At 44.3% G+C, this 23,441-nt stretch overlaps 1 protein-coding gene across 3 annotated transcripts in view; it reads right to left on the minus strand.

The window, feature by feature from the left end:
• Positions 1 to 23,441, minus strand: part of knockout (Stork-head domain-containing protein knockout) — a 63,076-nt gene that overhangs the window by 1,507 nt on the left and 38,128 nt on the right. For 2 of the 3 annotated variants that reach the window (XM_023389597.2, XM_089591418.1), the window contains exons 3-7: positions 20,482 to 20,677; positions 1,541 to 2,017; positions 1,246 to 1,452; positions 719 to 903; positions 97 to 624 (exon numbers count right to left, since the gene is read on the minus strand). In XM_023389597.2, coding sequence (XP_023245365.2) covers positions 97 to 624; positions 719 to 903; positions 1,246 to 1,452; positions 1,541 to 2,017; positions 20,482 to 20,677 — 1,593 coding nt within the window. The remainder of the gene's footprint in view (positions 1 to 96; positions 625 to 718; positions 904 to 1,245; positions 1,453 to 1,540; positions 2,018 to 20,481; positions 20,678 to 23,441) is intronic. The other variant, XM_089591419.1, reaches the window with a different exon arrangement.

Consider the following 23,441-nt stretch of genomic DNA (forward strand, 5'->3'; position numbering starts at 1 on the left):
TTGTAAACAAAATTGTTTCCAGCAAAAAAAAAAAAAAAAAAAAAAAAGTTTCAAATAATGAAAACTTGCACCAAGTCCGAGGGTGTTGATCCGTACCTTGTGCTGGGGCGAGCCGTTGGTTGACTTGGTGGGGCAGTTTGGCCCATTGGAGGGTGTAAGCTCGTGGCTCGGCCGGCGGGACGAGTGCCTCGAGCCTTGGAGTCGGCTAAAGTGGCCGGAGGCCTTGGCGGGGCTGCAGGAGTTGTTGCTGGCGGGGGCAGCCCGCACGGAACCAGAGCTACCCCCGCTTCGGCTGGGCGAGGAGTTGGTCGAGTTGTTGCTCTTGCCGTTGGATTGTGGTTGTTGTTGTTGTTGCGGTGACGGGCCATTGGTCGTCGAGGATGGCACGACCGAGGCCCTCGAGGTGCACCTGCTCAGGCTCGAGCACTTGGAGCGGGGCAGGGTCGAGCAGGGCGAGCGGTGGCGCCTCGAGCTACGGGGCGTCGAGTTGGCCAGGAGACTCGACGAATCGGCGCTCGGCTGCCGGTGGTGGTGGTGCCTCCGGGGCAACGTCGCCGAGCGCAACGAGCTCGAATCATCCCACACCTGGAAACTTGCCTGCGAATGCTCCAACCCCTCCATCATCTAGATAAATTGTTTTTTTTTTTTTTTTTTACTCATTTATATCCCTTTTGGCACGGATGAAAAACCATGCGAAGTATGGATGAATGAATTTTACCGATGGACTGGCGGCTCTGGTTTGCGTGGCCACGCTGTGCAGGTGAACGACGCGCGGATTGAACCACTCGGTCGGCGGGTACTGAGCGCTGAACGTGCCCATGAGGGGCGCCCCCTTTCTCCGGGTGCTGCGTCGGAACAGTCGGGACAGTAAGCCTATTTTTTCTGAAAAAATGCCCGACAGGCCTTCTCTTTCAACGTTTGGGAATGCTCTCTTTTTTCGTAGCCCCGCCCCTCCCGAGCCGGTATTTGTTGCAAATACCACGAGCAAAGGGACAAGGGATTGCAATTTCGTTTATTTACAATTACATCATACATGATGTACCGCTGGTGCAATTGTATATCGATGAAAACAAAGAAAAAAGTAATTTGGTGCAACCATTGAAATGTGCATGATAATTTATTGTACATAAATGTAGCGTGTGCGAGTACGGAAAGCAATGAAGCAAAAGAAAATACGCAAAAGCAAGCCCTTTTCCCTTTTTTTTTTTTATATGTATATAAACTATACGTGCGTAAAGGACTCACTGGTTGGACTGTGGGGTGCGCTGTCCGTGCTGGCGTACTCGGCGCTCGAGGAGGTGTCGCTCCTTTCGGGCCTCCTCGGGAGCGACCTCGAGCTACCGCTTCGGTGTAGACGCCTCGCCGAACCCCAGAGGCGCAAGGAATGCCTCCTCTCCAGTCTGCCCGGCACCGACTGGCATCGAGCAAACAGGACTTTGTCGTTTGGATTGCCTACGTGCCGTTTTATCATTATAAGAGGGAGGGAGAAAAAAAATAAAAACCGTGGGGTTAAAAAGTAAGTGCAGAGTATGAAGCCAACCTCCGCATATGACATCGGCCAGGTTGGTCTGTACGGCCTGGTGGGTGACGTCGCCGTCCCTCAGGGTGATCATCTCCCCGTGCACGAGGGCCATTGCCTCGTCGTTGCTCATGAGCATGCCCGCCGGCTGCGAGCGCCCGGACGTCATTTCGCGCGAGCTCCTGTGCTGTCCGCCACCACCGGCCGTGGATCCCGATTCCCGGCGCAATCGGCGCGTCTCCGGTGTGACGACAAAGTAGCCCTGGGCCGTGTGGTAGATCTTGCGGTCCTGCATGAGCTTGGCCAGCGCGTCGTAGACGAGATCGCGGCTCGGCCTCTGCATGGCCGGGAAGGCGTTCCTCAGGGCCGAGCGGACCGTGTCCAGGGTCGCGGCTTGGCGCTGCGACGTCAGCTCGAGGATCGCCCAGCAGAGGGCCTCCGGCAGGGGTGTGAACTGGCCCTGGGAGACCGGCGTCACCAGGCAGTCCTCGATGTCCCCTGCGAACAAAAAAAAAAAAACAATAACAATCTTAAACCCTCTTGGTCTTTTTTACACGCAAGGCTTTCTTTCTTCTTATTCGTTCCATCATTATTATCATTAGGTAATATACCTCCTCATAGGTATGCATTTTATTTATTATAATCGCTTGTGCTCCCCTTACTTATATGCGCGGTTCTTCATCATAATACCTGTACTTAATGATCATCTCGAGGAGAGGTTTATCCGCGCGTCCGCGTGTTATCAATTTTTAGACTTGTTTTCCTCCCCCCGTATATACACCGCTTGCGTATGGGTTATTAGCCAACGTCAATCTGGGAATTAATGAATCATAATGCGCGGTTGTACCTATATATTACTTGTGCAGAAAAAAGAATCAGCAGCCAGTCTTATGTTTTCTGATTGATGGCGTGATGGAGAGTGGGAGGTGGGAGGAGAATTTTATTTTCAATAATCCCAGTCATGCATGCGGCATCACGTTTTTCGACGCGAGTTCGGTATTATACCCCCGATATTTATACCGAGCGCGCAGGGCTGTCGAGATAAATATTATAAATTATATACATGTATGAACGTATGTATACGTGAAAGGGAACGCTACTGTCGGGTTGTATGCGGCTGACGAGCACCGACGGCGCTTATTATTTCTTCCATGTAGCGAGTGGTCGGTGCGCCCGGTGAATGCGTAATCAGAGGATACCCAACGCGTGGCTCGTGCTGTTATTTTTTTCTTTTTTCTTTTTTCTTTTTTTTTTTTTTTTTTAATCTACCTTCTTAAAGGGTAGTGGTATGGATCGAGCTGTCGTTATATACTTATGGGTATAGGTGCGAGAGGTGAGTTATGATTGGTGACGATGAGTGTATTTAACTAACTTGAACGTTTAGTTGTTTTCGTGGATTTGGCAAGTTTCAAACAGTGCCATTCAGTACAGACGTTTCATTTTTAATTTGCCAACAATGTGGTAATCGTATAAGATTTACTGAAATTAAAAATATATAACAATTAAGTTGGTTACACAGTCAATTTAATTTTTTTTTTATTTCGATCCTTCAATTACACGTATTTTATATTTTAAATGCACCAAACCTTTCCGATCAGTGAATAAATAAATTGAATCTTTCAACATTTTATCCAAACAAAATCATAAAATTATTAGACAAGACCCACAAGTATAAAGAAACGCGCTCCAATGTCTCTAATCTCCGTAAATATATATAAGAGGATGAAAATCATCGCTCCAATAATAATAATACTACAACACTGGTGGTGGTGATGGTCAGTAGTGATGTAACGTAAATAATCCCAAGTGTAAATGAAGCAGCCCAACAAGGAGCAACGGAAAAAAGAAAAGAAAAGAGCAGCCTGTATCTATCGAGAGAAAACGCAAAAGGCGTCATAATACCTAAAAGCGTTTTCTTTTAACTGTGTGCATCCACAACAACACCAGCACCACCGAAGGCATGAGCTCGAATAAATTACACTTCCCCCCCGTTTTCGGCTGATGCAGCCATGCAGCTAGAACCTACAGGGGGGGGATTGCGGTCGTGTGCTCTGTGTCATATAGTATAGATATTACAGTCACCCAGTGATACCCCTCAAGCGAGAGAGAGGAGGGGAAAAGTCGAGAGGAGCAGATGGCCCCGTGTCACCGATTGCATTTTTCAACTCCACTCGTTCGCCTCACGATTATACTAGAACAGTCTCGAGCCTTTACTACCCGTACGGTACAAACCTCTACCCCCCCTGTACATGCTGGATCCCCGAAAATTCTTCCACCCTCCACCCGAGAACATATCGGATGATCCGGCTTTTTTGCCACCCCCGCCCCCCTGTGTGTGTATACATATATGCGTGCCCCGCTCTCAACGAAAATCTCCCTGTGTACTTTTGTAAGAGCCGAGGGAAAAATTCATCCCAATGGCAAACTCCCCAATTTGCTCTACATATTCCCTATATCGTGCCTCCACGCGTCAATACTCGGAGATAAATGCCAATGATTCATCACTCCCTCCCCCCCCCTTTTTTTTTTTTTTTTTTTCTTTTTCTTCTCGAGTTCCGAGCGCCTGAAAATTTCCAGCGATAAACGTGAGCTATACAAAATGTAACAGTGAAAAAGCACCCCCTGAGCAATTTTCAAAATTTTGTTTCAGACTCGGTACGGTGAGACGAAGGAAGATAAACCCGAAGCGACAGCATCACCAGCCCGATTTCCCGGATTGCAGCATAGAGAGGAGGTATGCGAATACGTTATATTATTGTGTGTATAGTATACGTGTGGAAGTAGCTGAGGTATTATATAATACGTAGGGGGGTGTTTTATCTCTGCAAGCGAAGGGCTCGTATAAACTGAAAGGTCGGCGTGCCGGTGCGTTAGAAAAGAGCTACCCGATAGACGTGCACAACGCCTCGCACCTATTTCCTATAGATGGGTAGAATATACCTTTATATTCTCGTTGTAGGTGTGTATAGGGGTTGTAGGGTATAATATAACTTGTACACACATAAAAGTATATAGCTTTGCTCGTTTCTGTCGTATATCATGCGCGGCACCAGAGTGCCTTGAATACAAAGGACTTGCGTTCGGCTTGCCGTGTGTGTATACTTATACCTTTGCAGAGGCCAGTGCGAATAATCGTCATCTGTGCCTATATACGTACACTTTTCCTCTGCAGTAAGCACGAATTTCCGGCTTCCCCATTTTTCGAACTCGCCGCGCCACGTGTATGTACATTCGAGCACCAATGCATACAGAGGTACGAATATATATTTATATATATATTCGTACGGAAGATGCCTCGGCGAGATCGGATAGGAAGTTTTGTACACACACACACACACATATATATATATACAGAAGAGATGCGCATACCAGGGTACTTCCAAGCCCTGCGTAGGTGCACCCCTTCGGCCATTATGTACTATTCTTTTCCATTTCCTCCTCTCCAATTTTTTTCTTTACCTCCGCGGTGATTTATACACTTTGCTCCGGGTATTCTTCGTCTTTCGGAATCTTTGCAGCAGCTACCTGCACACAATATATAGGTACATTCGGCATGCAGATTCCGTGTGCACTCTATATACGAAGCATCCACACTTTCCTTACCGATTATTGCGTGAATAAACAGTCATCGCGTCCGATTGATCTCTCGGGGCGCTGCTTCCGTACGCGTATTTTATCATTATAGATGCAACGCGGCAGAGTTTCACGTAACGTTGAATAATTATTCCGCGTGACGGTGTACACGCGCCTCGATGTACATTTTTGCGTTTTTGGCGTCGATTCGCAAAAAAACTCGGGAATCTGGACTTATTACCAAACAGTACCCGAGTATTGTCCGAACCTTTTCCTTTTTCGGACAGCATATATATATATATATATAAGCAAACAATAAAAAAATAAAAAAACAACTTCTTGATAATTTTCATTCTCTAACCGGACCTATATATATACAATAGCACTCTCCTGTCGCGTGGACGCGAGAAAAAAAAACAACCACATCGGCTCTCTATTTACTTTTACTCTCCTTCCCCTCAACTTACGCTTTCACGGGCCAATTAATATTTTTTTTTTTTCTCCCCTCCATCTTATTCGCACAGCCATCACGTATACAGGTGGTATATGTACACACCTCTCTCTCTATATACCCATACACGCCGCGATTAGCTAAATTTTCCAATAAATCTCCATTCCTCCTCGCGCGCACACACGTTAATTAGATAAGAGATAATTACACGAAATTATAATCGCAACTCCGTTAATAAGCAGTTGCCCGTTATCATTAACAGCGCACCTACCTACTTGGGTAAATGGGGGAGGGGAAAAAAAAGGAAAAGTTCACTTCAAGCTCGAGAGCAGCGTGGTTTATGATTAAGCGGTTTTTCCTTTTTTTTCTCCATACTTCTCATTTTCAATATCACAGTGCCTCCACGAGTATAATATAATATGTACACACATATGTATAGCTCGAGCACACACGCGACATAATTAACAGGTAGGTGTACCTATACACGTGCGCGCGTGAATAATCCGTTTTGACGGGCAAACCCGCGATTTTACTACACGTTATGCACACACGTAATGGCTCGTGCGCTAAATCGACAGCTGAAATTCAATTAAGATTTCACTGTGCAGGATCGGAGCGAGTAGCGCGTGCCAACTCACAAATAAACATACAAGCAAGTATCGAGGGGTCGTTTGAATTTATCGACCGCAGCAGCTCGTCACGCTCTCGTCGCGCGCTTGCACCAGGATAATAATACACACACACACACACACACGCCCAGGTAAACGGCACATTTTCCCGGATGATAGTATACGCGAAGAGATAGAGAGAGAGAGAGAAGAAAAAAGTGACGCAGCAACACGGCCCGTAAAGATGTAGAGTTATATAATATATATGCAAGTGGGCATGCTAGACGGGAAGGGAGATAAATACACAAGTACACAAGGCACTAGTTTTGCGTCTCGTCGTTAAGATCAAGCTCGATGGGACGGAGAGGTGTGCATAACATCTTATTACATTACAGGTCGATCCGGGGCGCACCACCTGCTCGAGATACGATTTTGACGACGCTGTTATTATGCGCGGAGCAGGTAGCACGTACCGTTAATTTTTTTTTTTCTTTTATATATTCATCAGCTGTATATTGTGCTTTGTGCACCACACACCTGCACATGTACGATTCGCCCACACTGTTTTTTCTTCACGCATCGGCAATAGCAGGTAGTTTTACAGTATCGAGACTTGAGATGAAGCGTGGTGTTGGCCAGGTATTATGTGATGGACTATCTGGGTGTAGGTATAACAAAACACATCAAGCGAAAGGGATAATCGATGTCGTAGTCGCTAGAGTTGTTGCAAGTTGTGGAGTTGTCTTGGGTACAAGGTGTGGCGGCTGTATCATTATGCCGATGCTCACAACTGACACGCGATTAATATAAACAAATCCAACTTGACGATCAATTAAAACTTCCCGCAGCTTGGCCATATAGCCATTAGAGTCGAGAAGGTGCTACGTTGGGAAAGCCTTTGGGTGATGGACGCCAAAGTAGAGGATAAAACATTTGGCGGCCGATATGGATTGTAACTGTAGATATGTATGAATTTGTCAACTGAAAACTCCCTTCCTTCCTTCCTTCCTTCTTTGAAAGGATCGATGTGTTATTCTCGTAACTTCCAAAATCTATGGGTGTTAACCGAAAGGAAGAGTTACTCGGGAGCTAGTAAAATCGTATTCCTCTTCCCGCAAAACACACTCCTGACCGTATCTGCATGTGCATTTCCATGCACCGAGAGGAGCGGTATATTTATGTATATAGGTACCTAATACATAAATGAAAGTTATACGGACGACTGGCGCCGGTGACGCGCATTGCGCAAGGGAGGAGTCAATTACACACATGTACATCTTTTTTACCTGCAATAAGTACAGTTTGTTTGTGCAGTATATATATAGGTATATGTATAAATGTACCTCCACACGGTTAACGAGACTTCCGTTGGAAACGGCGTTACGAGCTAGCGTAGATTTCCCTGTGCTCTCGTGCTCCTACATTATTTTTGCCGTTTGTCTCATAAGTATATTGTAAGAGTGGCGAAAGATGCAGTAGCCGCCGCGGCCACGCCGCGAACAATGACATTCCTCGGGAAATCACCGCCGCCGCGACGGATTTCTTATACCTTCCCTGAACCCTATATATACATGTACCTACTCTTGTCGCTTTTGCCACTGTGTGTAAGTGTATATGCAATACGTATGTAAGGGTATATATATATATATATAATGTACTTTTATCTCGTCTCTCGGTGTGCGCGTATACACATTGAACAACGGCAGTAGGGTGTAATCGAGCCGAATTACATAGTCGGGTATATACATATATAGCTCCTCTCTGTCATTCTTTCGCTCCACAATGCCACGTAGAAACAGCATGTATATACGAGTACATTCATAGGTATATGTGACTCGTACGACTTGCAAATACATTATATCGCCCCCGCGTACTGCATTATATATTATATTCTCTACTCCGCGCGCGCGTACACTCTTCTTGCGCGATATAATATATTGCATGTAACGTACGAGCATGTATTAACTGCGAACCTCGAATAAAGAAGAGAACTGCTGGAATCGGCCCAAATCGCCCCGTTTTTTCTGCCGTGTGTGTATATTATGTGTGTACAGGTATTTTAATCGCGTACACGTTGTAGCGCACGATTTATTGTTAATACACGACTCTGCTGGAATACATATTTATGTACATGTATGTTATTTGTGGTATTATCTGTGTTTTGCACGCGTGTGTCGCGTTACAAATTGTCGAGAAATAGGTACTTTTCATTGAATTGTTGTGATGTTACATCATTAAGGCTGAGAAATACATTTCGTGAAAAACTCTCGTACTCGCCGAATCGATGAAAAGGTTGTTGTTATTATTTATGCACGACTTGTCCTTTTTTTTTTTTCTTCTTGAGCAATTGATATTCACTACATAGATACGTTACTTTATGGCGGGCACGTTTAGATCAGCGCTCGTTTTATTAGGTACGTAGGTAAGTGCCTACATCAAGAAGAAGCAAAGAGTTCCGAGGGCATTATATCACAGTAGTGGGTGTATACATAATGATGGTAATTTAAAGATTTTTTTTCCACCCCTCCCCCTGTATACAAAGACTCGGCATGTCTGCGCTGCACGAAAATACGTTTGTCACGATCTAGCAATAAAATTGAAAGAAAAAAGGGAGATAAAGAAAAAAACCAAAAAAAAATTCCGAGCAATAAGGAGCGAAAGGAACCGTGCCCGACTATAAACTTTGCGCTGCATAAAAAAATAATAATAATAACAATAAGTATGTATTTATAAGCCGAGCAAAAGCCGGGGACAATATTTCACGGTGCCATGTATGTATAGGGCGTAGGCCGTCCGTCGTCTGGTGCGTTGTTATCTCCAACCGCTACCACCTACGAGGACTTCCCACTTCTTCTTCTGCTTTCTGGATGACTATTTTTATTTATCCGCACGCTCAAACAACCACGTGCAAATAAACACATGTAAAAAAAAAAAAAAAAATTATTGTCTCTTTTTACCAACGATCAGACGAGGCGCGGGCTACTATACCTCTGTTCTTCGCTTCCACGAGTCTAACTTGCAGGTATATATTACCTACGTATATATGGGATTCAATCGACTTCTCGAAACGTATGGATATACGATAAAACCCATATTCACGAGCTGTACATGGACTTTTTCATTCATTCGTTCCCTATATACTATAGCTCGTGCATGGGAGGGTATAAGAATTAAGGAGGCCGTATGTAAGGGTCTACACGGAGGAAAGGGAAACGGGAACAATATACGTTCCGCGGAGCGATCGGCGCGGCAAATCACGCCTGGCTAAATGAAGGTACGCTACTACTGTACCACTACTGTTTTATCCCGTGTTCCGCTGCCGATGCATGGGCTCTCTCGTCTATCTTCCATCGGGTGCATCGTAAAATCACTCGGACTTGACTCGCGAAACGGCCGACGCTCGTTGCGGGAACAATATGACTTCATTCATTCTCGCGTGTCCATTACTTTTTTTTTTTTTTTTTTTTTTTTATCTTTCCAAAATATTTATACACCTATTGCGAACCTTACGAGTCAACGGCGTACCTGATGTATAACCTTATATATATTGTATCGTATTAGTTGTTACACTATATTTTCATGTCATCCAATCAACAACCATCAGGTCGAGCTTTCGACTGTGGGGCTGGCACGCGCTCTCCGAAAGCGTTAATTGCCACTGTATATATATATAAACCGGGTCTCTAGTGCAGCACAAAGTGTACACCGCACGCACTTAACTTCATTGGGCAGTATCGTCGTGCAATGTATATACACCGATAGACATCTCGCGGTGCCCCTCTTTGGCGCACGATCTCTTAATGACCCGCGGGAGAGCCGCCTCCTCGGCGTATCATATTAGTATATGGTTGACGAAACGGCGCAGCCGACCAAGCTCGTCCGCGTTAACGTGCACTGTACTGTTGCAACGAATATATAGCCCTTGTTCTTTGTATTTTTTTTTTTTTTTTATGTGAAACGACGATGGCTGATGTGGCGAAATGCATGGGAGAGACCCCGTGAAACTTGTCCCCAAGTGTGTACATACTCGACGCAGCAAAGAGCAGATATGATGTAGGGAGGGAAGAGGAGGCGTGTACCTGTACGTGGTGTCCAGCGCGACACGTATATCAGCTAGGATCTCTCCTTCCCTTCTTCTTGCTGCCGATCGCGCGCTCCGATGGCGCGAATCAGAGCCACGCGAGCGAATCGAGGGAACTACTATCGCCCGCATCTCGCTGTTATATATGTATCCCCTATACGTACACGGCAAGGTGGGAGGAAAGGAGAGCGATCGTTCGACTGTTTTTTTTTTTTTTTTTTTTCGCTACGATGCCTGCAACTTTGCGTAAAAGCGAACGGCCGTGCGGTAGTGCCCATTTCGCGCTTTGCCACGGCAGGCTCGTCATCCTGGCCATCTTTTGGAGATGATCTGCCGTTTACGTTGTAACCCGCAGTTACTCAACGGACCATATTTTTGTAGGACAGAGAGCAGCTGTATACAGTTATAATGGTACATAACTTGCAACACGCACGGGAAGATCGATGGCCGATCGGATCTCGATGTTCCCGTTTGATTTCTTTGTTCTTAGCCCGTATGCGTAAATCCATACGATTAAGTATATTTATCGTTCACTATAGTGTACGGTACAAAAAATATATATTCACGTAGCTGTACCTAAATATGTGGATTCAATTTGAACGCGTGCAGTGCACTGTCCGATGACGATGTTGTTATTACAAGTAAAAGGGGAAAAAAAACGATGACTGGGAGCAAATGAGTTGCCGATGTTGGCAAATCGAAAGCCGTTGTACCAAGTAAAGAGAACGAGCTCACTTTACCCTAATGCCGCGCATGATGGACAGCTCAGCGCTTTGTGGCGAAAGAAAACAGTCCATTTGTTTATTTGTTTATTTATTTGTTTGTCCGTACCGTACCACGTAATAATATACACGAGTGCACTTTTCCACACTCCCACATAATATCGTAACGGAGCGAGCTTGCGAGATTGAGTGTTTGCGGGTGACGAGGTGCCCCTTTTATCGCAAATCTTTATCTCTCTGTCCGTCATGCTTTCTTGGCATTAGCCTACATGTGGACGTATTATTGCCCTGTACGCGAATAACCGATCGCGAGCGCCGATAAAAGCCTTGTACTCCGTTGGCGCGTCGTGGGAGAGAAATGTGAGCAACAGCAGCAACACGCGCGCAAGGGATACCTATACGTATATATATATTTATCGGAGATGCAATCGCGCAGAAGTGCTGCCGATTGTTCCCTCGCTGTGTGTGTTATAAGGGGATATCTTACGTCGCGAGAGAGCTCGAGGGAAGGGAGATGGGAGCAATTACGTCCGCGCCTTCGGGACGACAATTACGAGGCGAAGCGCGTGACGAAAGCTCGCTCCCGTGAAAGTTGTGTGTGTATAGACAAAAGCCCGGTGGAACGGAGTTTCCCGACGCTTTCCCCCCCTCCTCCCGGAGAGGATGAAGATTCTTATCGCGCGCCCGGGCAACTCGTCCTTCCCTTCGCGAAATCGGAGGTTACGTACATATAGCGTTTCTTTTTTTTTTTTTTTTTTTTCGCTTATACACTCTAGCAAAAAAGGCTTCGGCCTTGACTTGAAGTGATGTGCGCGAGTTGAAATATTTCAGTTTGGTGTAGTAGTTGGCGACGAGTGTTTGCACGGGCGCGACAGCGGAACGCACTTTAGAGACCCTCCACACGTATAGTATACCTATCCGCGAACCGTAAAGTCACCGCGGCCCGTAATAATAAAGTTACCTATACTTGCTCGAGGAGCGACGTTATTTGGTTTGCCCAGAGTTACGCCGTGTGTATAGGTATATATATTTACATTCGTTTCGCGTGTGGGTATATATGTGTGTACCGAGTTTTTTAACACACACGTGCCGAGTTGTTGAACCATGTGGCTGCTTTTTCCTTCCCGTGCCTGGCTTGTCGATCACTTTTTTTTTCAGTTTAAAGAGTCACGTTGAGAGAGATGGAAAAGGCAAACTTTCGTCGGACCGCGCGACGGTTGAAAGCTCTTTCGCGCTCTATGTGCATACACACAACGCGGAAAACACACAGTCACGTACAGCAGCTCAACTCCTATACGGTCGAAGAAACGCAAAACCAAATTAGTTTCGCGCTCGGCCTTTGCGCAAAACTACACTCGCGCTCACGTAGGTGAACAACAAAAAGAACATGGGTATAAAATGACGCCATTTGGCGTAAATTGTTTCTACCTCGCGAATGGGGTGTGCCCATGAGCCACTTGAGATTTTGCGTAATTATACGCACAAAAATAAATATAAACACCGATAAATGAGAAAAGCCCAATGGAGCTTGCAACAAGGATTCTTTGCTAATTGGTTTGTGCTCTTATATATTATGTGAGAAGCATTATGTGGTCATACACACAATGAAACTGTACATCAGACACACGTACACCTCGGGACTACTTCCCGTGAGAATAAAACTGACGGGAACCAAGTTGGACCGATTCGAAAAAAAAAAAAAAAAAAAAAAAAAGCACCTTTCAATGCACAGGGCATGCATCACGACCGCGACCCCCCCTCCTCCTCCTCCTATTTTGCTATCCGTCATTAATCTTTTTTTCCCTCGTGATCGACTTGGTTGTACATACATATATACATATTTCCAAGCCCTCTCACCTTGATATTTCAACTCTCTCGTTTGTCAGCAGCAGCCCGCGCCAAATTCAGTTTCATATATATACCTATACATGTATACGACTTCCCCCTCCCCAAAAAAAAAAATAATAATAAGTTTTGTTGCGATTCCCATAAAACTAATTCATCGATCTCGAAGACAGCAGGGGCTTAGAAATAAAAATTAAACCCGTATTGGCGGCGTATATCCCCGTATATACACAGCGGGAGAGATCATTCGGGACGATATCGGGGCAATTTGAGCCGCGCGCGGCATGCGAGAGAATGCATTGTTGTTGTTGTTATATGTGTATCATACTCGTGCATGGAATAGAAAAAAGGGGAGGGATAGACGGCGTGTTCGTAATGGAATGAAGTGAAAGCGCAGCTTGGAAAGCCGCGGCGACATCGCAATTGCCGCTGCAACAACAGTTGGTGTACCTATATATATGTATATTTTTATAATGTATATACACCTGTAGTATGACCCGAGACTCGGAGAGCGCGCTCATTTTTTTCCGTCACCCCCTTTCGTATATTGTATTTTATTATATATAATATATACATTTTTTTTTATATATATATATTATAGTGCTCTACGTCCGGCTCCTTCGATAAGGGCACTACTATAAGGACACTTAGCACTTTGGAGAAGGAAGGGAAGAGGGATGGGAGGCCTCCTATTGCTGGGAGGGGGGTAGGGGGAAATTAGGCAATTTTGCTGCGAGAAGGTCGCCTAAACCCTCCTCGAGGAGCATTGCGTGGTGAAAAAGCACATGTGAAAAATCACAGAGGTACTTGCCCGAAAAAGTCGCACCATGGCCGGGAATCGAACCACGGTCTCCCGCGTGCGAATCCACGACCTAGCCACCGCGCGCTCCATATAATATATAACATATACATACACGCCACGAATTTGAAGGGTTGCTGTTGCGCGGTGCTTCAATCACTTTGCGAGCGAGCGATAAATAATTGCATATTAGAATTGGTATATGTATATACACCCACCCGGAGGATGACTCGGTATGAATTTATTAACCGAGTGGAAATTGAAGCACCGCCACGGCTCTTGACAGAGACACGAGAGTAAGACTTATCGCCGATATATATGTAGACGCACACCCGCGCTGCAAACTCGAGCTTTCATATATCTCAGTGTGTAGGTACGTAATACGCAGGTGTAGGTGCGCGTAATCAAACGAAAGTTGATTTTAGATCTCGTGCACCTGCAGCAGACAAACGTCTGTGTAACCCTGTGTATAATATACAATATGGTCCGTAACACACGCTGCACTAGTCGATTGGACGATATACAGGTGGGCGTGCCTATATTTCATGGGGGTATACACATTACATATATATAGGTATGGATAATGGGAAAGGGAAGAGATCTCAAATTAATTTATACGAGGCGCAATTATCCTTGTGCTTGCACCTCTCTCTGTGTAATATGTGCCTTGGACTATGGTGTGCAGTTGGTTTTTTGTTTTTGTTTTTTGTTTTCACCAGCTATAACGACGAAGAAATTACACATTCGTTATCGCTCGAGAGATCGTATCGGTGGTCGATTTAACACCGGCTCTTCATAAATCATTGAATTAGGAGCAATTTCGAGTTCAGGTGTATATCAACTAATGAAAATTATACAGGGGGTGGGTGATGCAGTACGATACCTATACCTATTATGGGAACGCATAAACACCTCCTACGGAGCTTAGATTCAACAAATAGCGTACTTTTTTATTCATTTATTTTATTTTATTTTTTTGCAATTTATGACGAAAAAAAACGTACAAAGAGGCGTCCCGGTACCTTTGGAGTCGAGCCAAAGACAACCACGAGCGATCTATGGAGCACTCTAGTCCGGCGAGGGAAGCCAAAAAACTTGCAAATTTCTCAAGCCAAGATTCATTTTTTTTTTTTTTCCAAAAAAGCCTTGTTTTTATCCGATGCATCACCCCGAGAAAAATCTCATACGTAGGATACAGGTGTATACCTATATAATATACCGTTACGCGGTCCGCTACGCAATTTCCCCGCGTAAAGCGCGGAAACGCGCGTCACTGCCGATTTAAATTCATATCCTACCCAAGAGCTGCACCTATATATAATATATACTCGATTCACCTCCAAACCCGCGGCCCACCAGCTGTTCGCAGACGTATACGTATGTAAGTATAGTGCGCAGTTCGAGCCTTCAATCGCACCGGTAGCCCCGATGATAATTTTCCCGGGAGTGCAGTTATATACATACCCTCCGCAGTCCTCCGTAATTGCATATCTGAAATCTCGGCGTTGCTCGCCCCGCCGAACGAGGATGAATCATCCGAAACCGTATCGAGGAAGGAGTGAAATAAATATATATATATATATATAGCTTTTTCAAGGCAATGTCCGCGCAAGAGATCACTCGTGGAATGCAGCGCGTATATATATAAATACAACACATATTGCGAGAACGCGAGAAAATAAAGCCCGAGGCTGGAGACCGAGTAAACTCGCGGTGTATATGTACCGTGGCGTCGCCGGCCATTTGTCGAGTCATATATACCTGTGTGCATGTACATCCTACTGTAGATGATGTGGGACTCGGGGTGGAGAGATAGATGGGTCAGGGGGGGATGGAGGCGACCGCGAAAGCATCAAGGAGAGCGTGAGAGCTCTCGTGGCCCTCTGCAATTTGCATGACTACCCTAGGTATATATATACCTACGATCCGGGACAATTTTGGCCTTTTTTTTTTTTTTTTTTTTTTCCTCTTGTACTATTATACGCTTAGGTGTCGTGTCTTCGTGTACGGTGTGACGAGGGACAACTGATGGGGATGATGGGAGCAGACGTGTCGCGGTGATTGTTTTTCCGACCAGCCGGTGGCGCGAGGCACTTTTCACTCACGTGTCATCGCGGCTCTTCGTTATTTCGCACGTGTGTGTACGTAGGTATATACATCCTACTTTCTTATTGATTCCTCTTTTTTTTTTTTTTTATTTTTAAGTCGGTACTACATACTGTATACCTCTTTGATGTTGTTCGCAGTCGATTTCCTCCAAGCTTTTTTACAAATGGCAATTGTTGCTGCTCAGGCATACCTATTTATTGCGCGATTACATCGCTCGACTTTACATCGTATGGTAAAAATGATGATAATGGCTGCACGTGTATGTATACATATATATATATGGATCAGACGTGCACTACAGAGAGCCGGGAGCTACATAGTTTATGAGATGAGTATATTATTGTGTGCGGTGGAAAAAACAAAAGGCCGAGGGAGCCGGCGACGACCCTCTGGCTATATACAGGCTTTTAAAATTAAAGGCAACAACAACGTATTCTTTATAATGGGTTACACACACATATATATATACATATACTGATCGGAATAGTCGAGATAACGTGTACCTATACACAATAAAGTTGCGTCACTGGGGGGGGGGGGAGGAATATCGTTGCAAAATGCGAGCAGACAAATGGATTATCAGAGAGTATGTATGGAGAGCAAATGATGAAAACGCAGAAGCATTGCAAGGAGGAGGAGAAGGAAAAAAAACGTACGAGCCTTTGTATATACATATATAGACACAGCAAAGCGTGAGAGGCTGACCTTTGCCATGCACACGTGTGTGCCATGTACGGTATAAATGATACAACGTGGCAGGGGAGGAGGTGGGGAACTTTGGCCCCGGGCCATCATCGAAAGTACTTTAGGATCTTTCATCGCACCGCCAACGTCGCAGCAGTTTAATACATACATGTGTGTATTTTATAATACGCTGTATATATGGCCGCATGTATGTATATACGGTACAAGAGTGAGAGTAGTGCCCTCCTCCCCTCTTTTTGCACACCATCACCCGGGCGTAATTGCTCGTGAAACATCGTCCGCGCGCTATTTCGGCCAATTACCGAAAGATCCTATACCTCTTTTCCTCTTTTCTGCAGTCGTACCAGCTGGGTCCCCATTTATAACTTGCACATACCTACACGACTAGGCTCCATTTACTTCCTTTTACTAGCGAAATTGCGTTGTTTTTTTTTGTTTTTGCAATTTAAGCTCTCTATTCATCTTCCAACTATTTCTGCTTGTCGCGTGGTAAATGACGTATGGCACACACACACACACACACACACCGACGGAATGACACTTTGGAGGAATATCTCTATAATGCATGTGGCGCGTTGGCTCGACTGCTTCCGTGGCGTACATCTGCACAGCCGGATATACACGCGAAATATCGCGATGTACTTTTTACACCGTATACATCATCTCGTCCAATGAGATGACAAAGAGGACAGATGATCTCTGGTTTTATCGAGCATGTGATTCATCATTGTTACGGAATATCCTGGGCTGGCTTAATTAATCTCGACCCCCTTTGCCCCCGGGTACTCTGGACAGTCGCTTGATTTACGGCGCCGTTTGGTTTTCTTATCCGCAATGGGTATATAATATTATGTACAATATAACATTCGCCAAACCAAAACCCGTGCAAGAATTATATTTCGCTGACGGCCGGCCTCCCGTGGCCTGTCAATGATTATCCGAGCTAAGGCGTTGCCCGTACGATAGACCCGCGAATGACAAACTGGAGCTCTCGCGAATACACTTACAAGTATACCACGTACACATCAGATTGATAATATTTACTGACTTTGGTGATTGCGAATGAACGTATCTATTGTGTTACATTATGGGTATACACGCGGGGTGGTTGAGCCACGGGGAGCACGAGTTTATTGCGTCGACCACTTACACGCCCGGCAATCACTGATTTCTCTCTCTCGATAACTAATTATCCCTCGTAAATTCGCCCGGGTGTGTATGATTACTCGCGTGTAGTTTGCTTTTATCGATAACACACCCACACCACAATATTTCCTAAAATCTTTTTTGACTGTCGACGAGATGAAAAGTTCACTTTTTTTCTCTTTGCCCTTTTGATTTGACCAGTTTGCACGCTTAAATACGTACACGGGAGTGTATCGTGTTTGCCCAACTTTGGCACCATAGATATGTATTGTGCGCGAGCACGAAAATTCACTAATATTTATCGATTCGCGGAACCATTAATTTCATCCGCAGATGTAGATACTAAGCTTTTTTTTTGTTTGTTTTTTTTTCATGTGCTCGTTTTACAAAGGTTAATACGAGAAAAAAAAAAAAAAAAAAAAACACCGCATGTTGCGTGTGCAAATGCATTCATATAGGTATTCTCGACGGTAATTTTTGCACCGTTTGTATATTGTGTACACGTAACTGGTTCCATTAATTTATCCATTTGCACTCCATACGCTCGAGCTACGAACAATAGCTGAATAGGCTCTTTCAGTGATTTATGCGAAATATAATAATTTATTACAAAGGCTCGTAGACATTAGCTGCACGCGTTAAAAAAAAAAAAAAAAAAAAGGAAAAAAAAAAGGTTTATTTACTCACAAAACGGTGGGCATATATTTGTATAGGGTTCTTATGCAACTCTGCATCTTTTCGCTGGCGATACAAGAGAAAAAAAAAAAAAAAGAAGGTAACACATACATTTTATTAAGTGACGCAAAGAGGAAGAACAACGGGGGAGCGCGCGCTAAAAATAATTGTATCTGGGTTACCTAATGCTGCACATGCCCGACAATGGGAAGGAAGCGATGTGTATCCGACCTTGCCTTCTCTGCTAGTCTGCTCACGTAAGATGCGCGCACACACATACATATAATTGGATCCGCGTGAACCGAGATTTCGAAAGACTCGTCCTGTGGGGCACCATATTACCTATACTGCTCCCCGTTACATTGTATCCACCTATATGTGTGTGCAAGTATACAAAAGGGTAACTGTGGGCAATCGTCATTATTTTTGTACTTCCCCGAGTGAGTTACCATATCAAACGTATAAAGGAAACATTTAGTCATACAAAGGCTAATAACAATCCACAAAGGTAGCCATTGAATATGACTGCGGTATAGTTTTTAACAAGTCACCGGGAGAGAGACATAAATGAAAGCCCATTGGGGTATTTATATAGATACGACGACAAGGAGATTATTGGAGCCTGCGTTTGTAAACCCGTTTTTTTTTTTTACTTAAGAGGGAGAAGGTGAAAAGAATAATAACACTTGAGCTGATGTTTTTTTTCGTTGTGGTCAAGCGGAAGAGGTTTTTTTCGTGCTCGCGTTTAAATATGATGTGTACACTCTTGTGGGACGATTAATAAAGAGGTGACGAGGCACATGTATATCATACGTACAGTTCACCGCGATTGTATAACACTGCACGTGGGTCTTACATGGCATTGACGTAAGAGATGGGGGTTTCGTTGTTTCCAAACAAAATAGTTTGGTTTTGCAAAGGTGGACCCCAAAGTATACTTTACAACAGCTCGACTTTGGATCGTTCCTCTATTATCCCGATGTGACAGAACCCATTTCGGTTTGCAAAAGCCCCTCGACACGTATACATGCCTCGTGTCTCAAAGCTATACACTCAAATGGATGATTTTTTTTTTTGTTTTTCGCCCTCCAGCTCAACTTTCGAAAATCAAACGATGATCGTTGCCCCCTCCACCCTCGAGGACCACGTATTATATACTTACACACACGCGGTATGTATGGAGAAAAAGTCAATTATCCGACGGAGAGCGAAACAGCCTCCCAGCGAGAGCACCTCCCGTACGTATGGGATATAATATACGGTGAATCATCGAATAATGCGCACGGCTAAATGAGAAACACACAGAGAAAGAGGAAGAAAAGCAGGTCAAAGTCATAACGCTTTTGCCTCTATGATGTATATAATATATATACATACCCTCTAATACCGTCCAGCTCATTACACGCTGACCACCGCCTATGGGTGTACTGCGCAAGCTCAAATAGCCGGTTTCTCTTCTGTATATACATATATACGCGGGGGGTCTCTTTCTATGAACAACAGAGAGCAGCCTTTTTTTTTTCATCCATACATATATACATTCGCACGCGGTTGTTGTTTCGAAAACAGATGTATACATGTATGCGCGCGATGCGGTAAAAACCCGCTTACGTAAGGCCCACCATCATTCTGTAATACTCTGTATAAGTACATACAAACCATCCCCGTGCAGGAATACTTGTATGTATATGGGGAAAAAGCGAGCGCGTACCGGTTGTAGGGCGCACATGGTAGTACGAGATGTTCCAGGAACCAGTTAGGGTAATAAGAGCCTGCACCGGCCAATACCCATTGCGCATTCCACCGCAGTGGGCAGTATACGTATTATGTTAGCATAGAGGGAAACAGAAGGAGGTGATATGGTGTTGCAGCCCAAGATGTGTGGGGGATGCGCTCCCCCATTAAAAAGGTATATAATATGTATATGAGTACCGTATAAGCGTGTGTGGCGTAAATCGCGGCGCACGCGAGGCCACTGTATACGTAACTTGTATACTTTATGCGGTAAAAGCTCCGTATGGGCGTATATATCGGTACTGCGTCCGCTTCCTGCACGCGTGTGTGGTGGGTACAATCGAGATAGGCGGTTCTTTTGGTGCGGTCCGATGCCCTTTTTTCCCTCTTTCTTTTTTTTTGGCTGGGGTATGTTTGGTTCAGTCGTGGCCGAGTTGTAATATAAACGGCTTGTTTTCCCTTGCGGGGTATAGGGACGCGCAAAAAAACAAAAAAAAAAAAAATGCGTACTTACCGAGACAACTGATGATGTGATCCGCGGGAGGTCGTAGGACGTTTCTCGCCCAAGCTGCTCTTAATACTTCAAGGGCACAGGGCGGTCCGCCGACCATCAGCACTCCTGGGGCCACGTGGCCCTTGTACCTTAGCTGTCGAGTAGCGTCGACCAAGGCGACGTTCCACCAGCATCGCGAATTTGCTTCCAGGAAGCCCTGAAAATTACAATCATGCGTTACATATTATTTGAACTTTTTTTTTTTGTTTTGTAAATGTTACTTATACTTTATGTAGGGGCTGATTTCAAAATAACATCATACAAGTAGATAGAATATTAATTTGTCATATACATCTTGCCGATTATTCAATTAATATGATTTTTAACACATTTTTTTTACTGTTCAGTGATTTTCGTGTGAGCAAAATAGTGTAAATTTGAAACCTAAAATAAACGTAGTCCAGGTTTTTTTGTTTGTACTTTTCGTAATAATATTGTATTAAGATTAACTCTACAGTAATCTTTGTCTCAAACTCGGTGTTCGCGCTGTGTATAACCTTGAAAAGTTGCGTTTCGTATATGTACGCAGACACGCGCGGCACGATAGAGATCAAAACTTGATTTGGATCACAAATGATTACGTGTGTGTGTACCATCATGCCCCCACTCGGGTAGAAAAATTTTGAAATCGAAAATGCTTTTTTTTTTTTCTCTCCCGCTAATCCAGATGTACCACGATTCTTTCTCCTCCGCGATCGAGTGAAAGCTAAATCCAAATCGCCAGATGCGAGGGGAGCCAAAGAGACGGGAGAAACAAGAGAAGAGAAATCAGAGATACGCGCTTGGTCTTTGGCGCAAATGAGCACTTCCTCTTCACTTGGCTCTCGCGCGTATATACATACACACACACACACAGCTGCTCCTCTTATTTTTTTTTTTTTTTTTTTTTTATTCCTTTTCTTTTCCATTCACCACATGGAACAATATTTTTATCCTCGTTGTATTGCCGGCAATACGTGAATTATATTACCATCGATCTCGTTGAATTCATAATAAAATATCACAAATAGGGTTCACGATGATGATTTCGCGAAAATCTATAAATTCACCGTATGGATGGGCACTTAAGCGGCGGTAGGTACGGCCATAAAGGCTATTGGTAACTGTAAGTGCGCCTACATATATATTCTTCGATATGAATAAAAAAAAAAAAAAAAACAGTCCGTATGTGCGTACGCAATGCAGGTCAACGTGCCGGTCGTACAAAAATCTCTGTTTAAAGCTGACCACGACACCACTAGCTAATTTGTTCGATTTACCCGCGATACGAAAGCCCTGGCGCTTAATTGGCAAGCTACGCTCGTATCGACGAAAAACTTGCAGCTGTTTGCAGCCGACTCGAAAAAAAGAGAGAAAGCTTCGTCCGTCTGTTTTCAATTGCCATATATACACACACGTTTGCACTGCACCACTTTCCTCCTCTCCCTTTGCTTTTTGGCGCTCACGGGATAATGAGTCCTTGGTATTATACATGGGCTTTGACGTCTCTGATTGCGTCTTTTCCCGGATGTGCAGTTTTACAAGACTCTCGTTTCTCCCTTTTTGCCCCAAACAACATCCGTTTTCCATCAGACGCGCTCTTTTTTTTTTTTTTGCATCTCCCCATCTCTTTTTTGTTTTCTCTTGACTTTGAATTCAATTTAATTTCATTAAAAGTACATCCAAAGTAATCATCAATTCCCAATAAACCTCATAACATACATGATGTAAACACATAATACAACATTACATCCGCAGATACATCAGAGGGTATATATAGTATAGTATACAAGTACACGTGAATGAAAAGACGATTAAATCGCCTTGCAGGGGAACATATTAATTTCTACGACGCGCCCAAGTTACGAGCATAATAGCACACGGTCGTATGCGTGTAAGTATACATGAAAAAAAAAAAGCAACGCCGACGTCTTAATAGATATCATTATATGTTTCTCCTATTCTGTGTATACGCTATAGTTATACATGGGGTACGCACGTTATACTCGCTCCCTGGTATACATTATGACAGCAAGTTTGCCGAGACAGCGTCCGTCCTCTTGAGAAATGGCACATCTGCTGTATGTATACATATGGGTTTTTACCATCGACCTTACATACCTACCCACATGTACATAAACAAGTACGAGTGCACGCACAAATAATTGATACCGATTCCATTCCTCCTCCGAGACGCGTCTCTTTCTCTTTTAAATGCGCTTATCTTTGCCCCAAGTTTTGCGATAAGTGTACGTATATATATATATATTATACGAGCATACCGGCATTGTAAATATAAGCATTAGGAGCTTTACTCTGCTCCTGACGGGACATTTCTCACGTCTGCAGCCAACGAAACGCCCCCGCTCGCATTGTGTCTGATGGCGATGCTTGCGTGCAGCCTCCCTCTCTCGAGAGCGCAGCCGCCAAAGCTCGATTCAATAGAGTTGTAGGTGGTGTACGTGTGTATACACGCAGTCGGTCGAGAAGGTCGAGCTTTCTCTCTCTCTTCTCTGGTGTATGTACTCTTTCGCGAATTATCGACTTCGAGCTGAGCGTATGGTGGTACAACGTGTATAGTTGAATAGGAGAAGGACGACGTGCCGAGGAAGCGAAATGCCGAGCCGATCAATGTCGCCACGTGTCGGCAGACGCAACCTAGACCCGCTGGCACCTCTGCCGCCTCGTGGCCGTTTACCCACTTTGGTTTTCACGAATTTTCGACCACTTTTTTTTTCACAACCAGCTGGTTTTGCGAGGTTTTTTCATTTAAAACAATGATTGGTAGCCGCGTCTAGCGAATTTCTCCGAAACCATATTATATAATTATATACTAGCTGTAATTTACACTTTGATGAAAAATTAGCGAGAAATTTACGTTTCGCAATGGAAAAAGACATCACTTTTACAGCGGTGGAACTAATTTGATAACTCGTGTATGT

Source organism: Copidosoma floridanum, unplaced genomic scaffold, assembly GCF_036245765.1.
Source record: "Copidosoma floridanum isolate Cflo_tuat_1 unplaced genomic scaffold, Cflo_Japanese_pri ptg000013l, whole genome shotgun sequence".
NCBI classification, from domain to species: Eukaryota; Metazoa; Arthropoda; class Insecta; order Hymenoptera; family Encyrtidae; genus Copidosoma; species Copidosoma floridanum.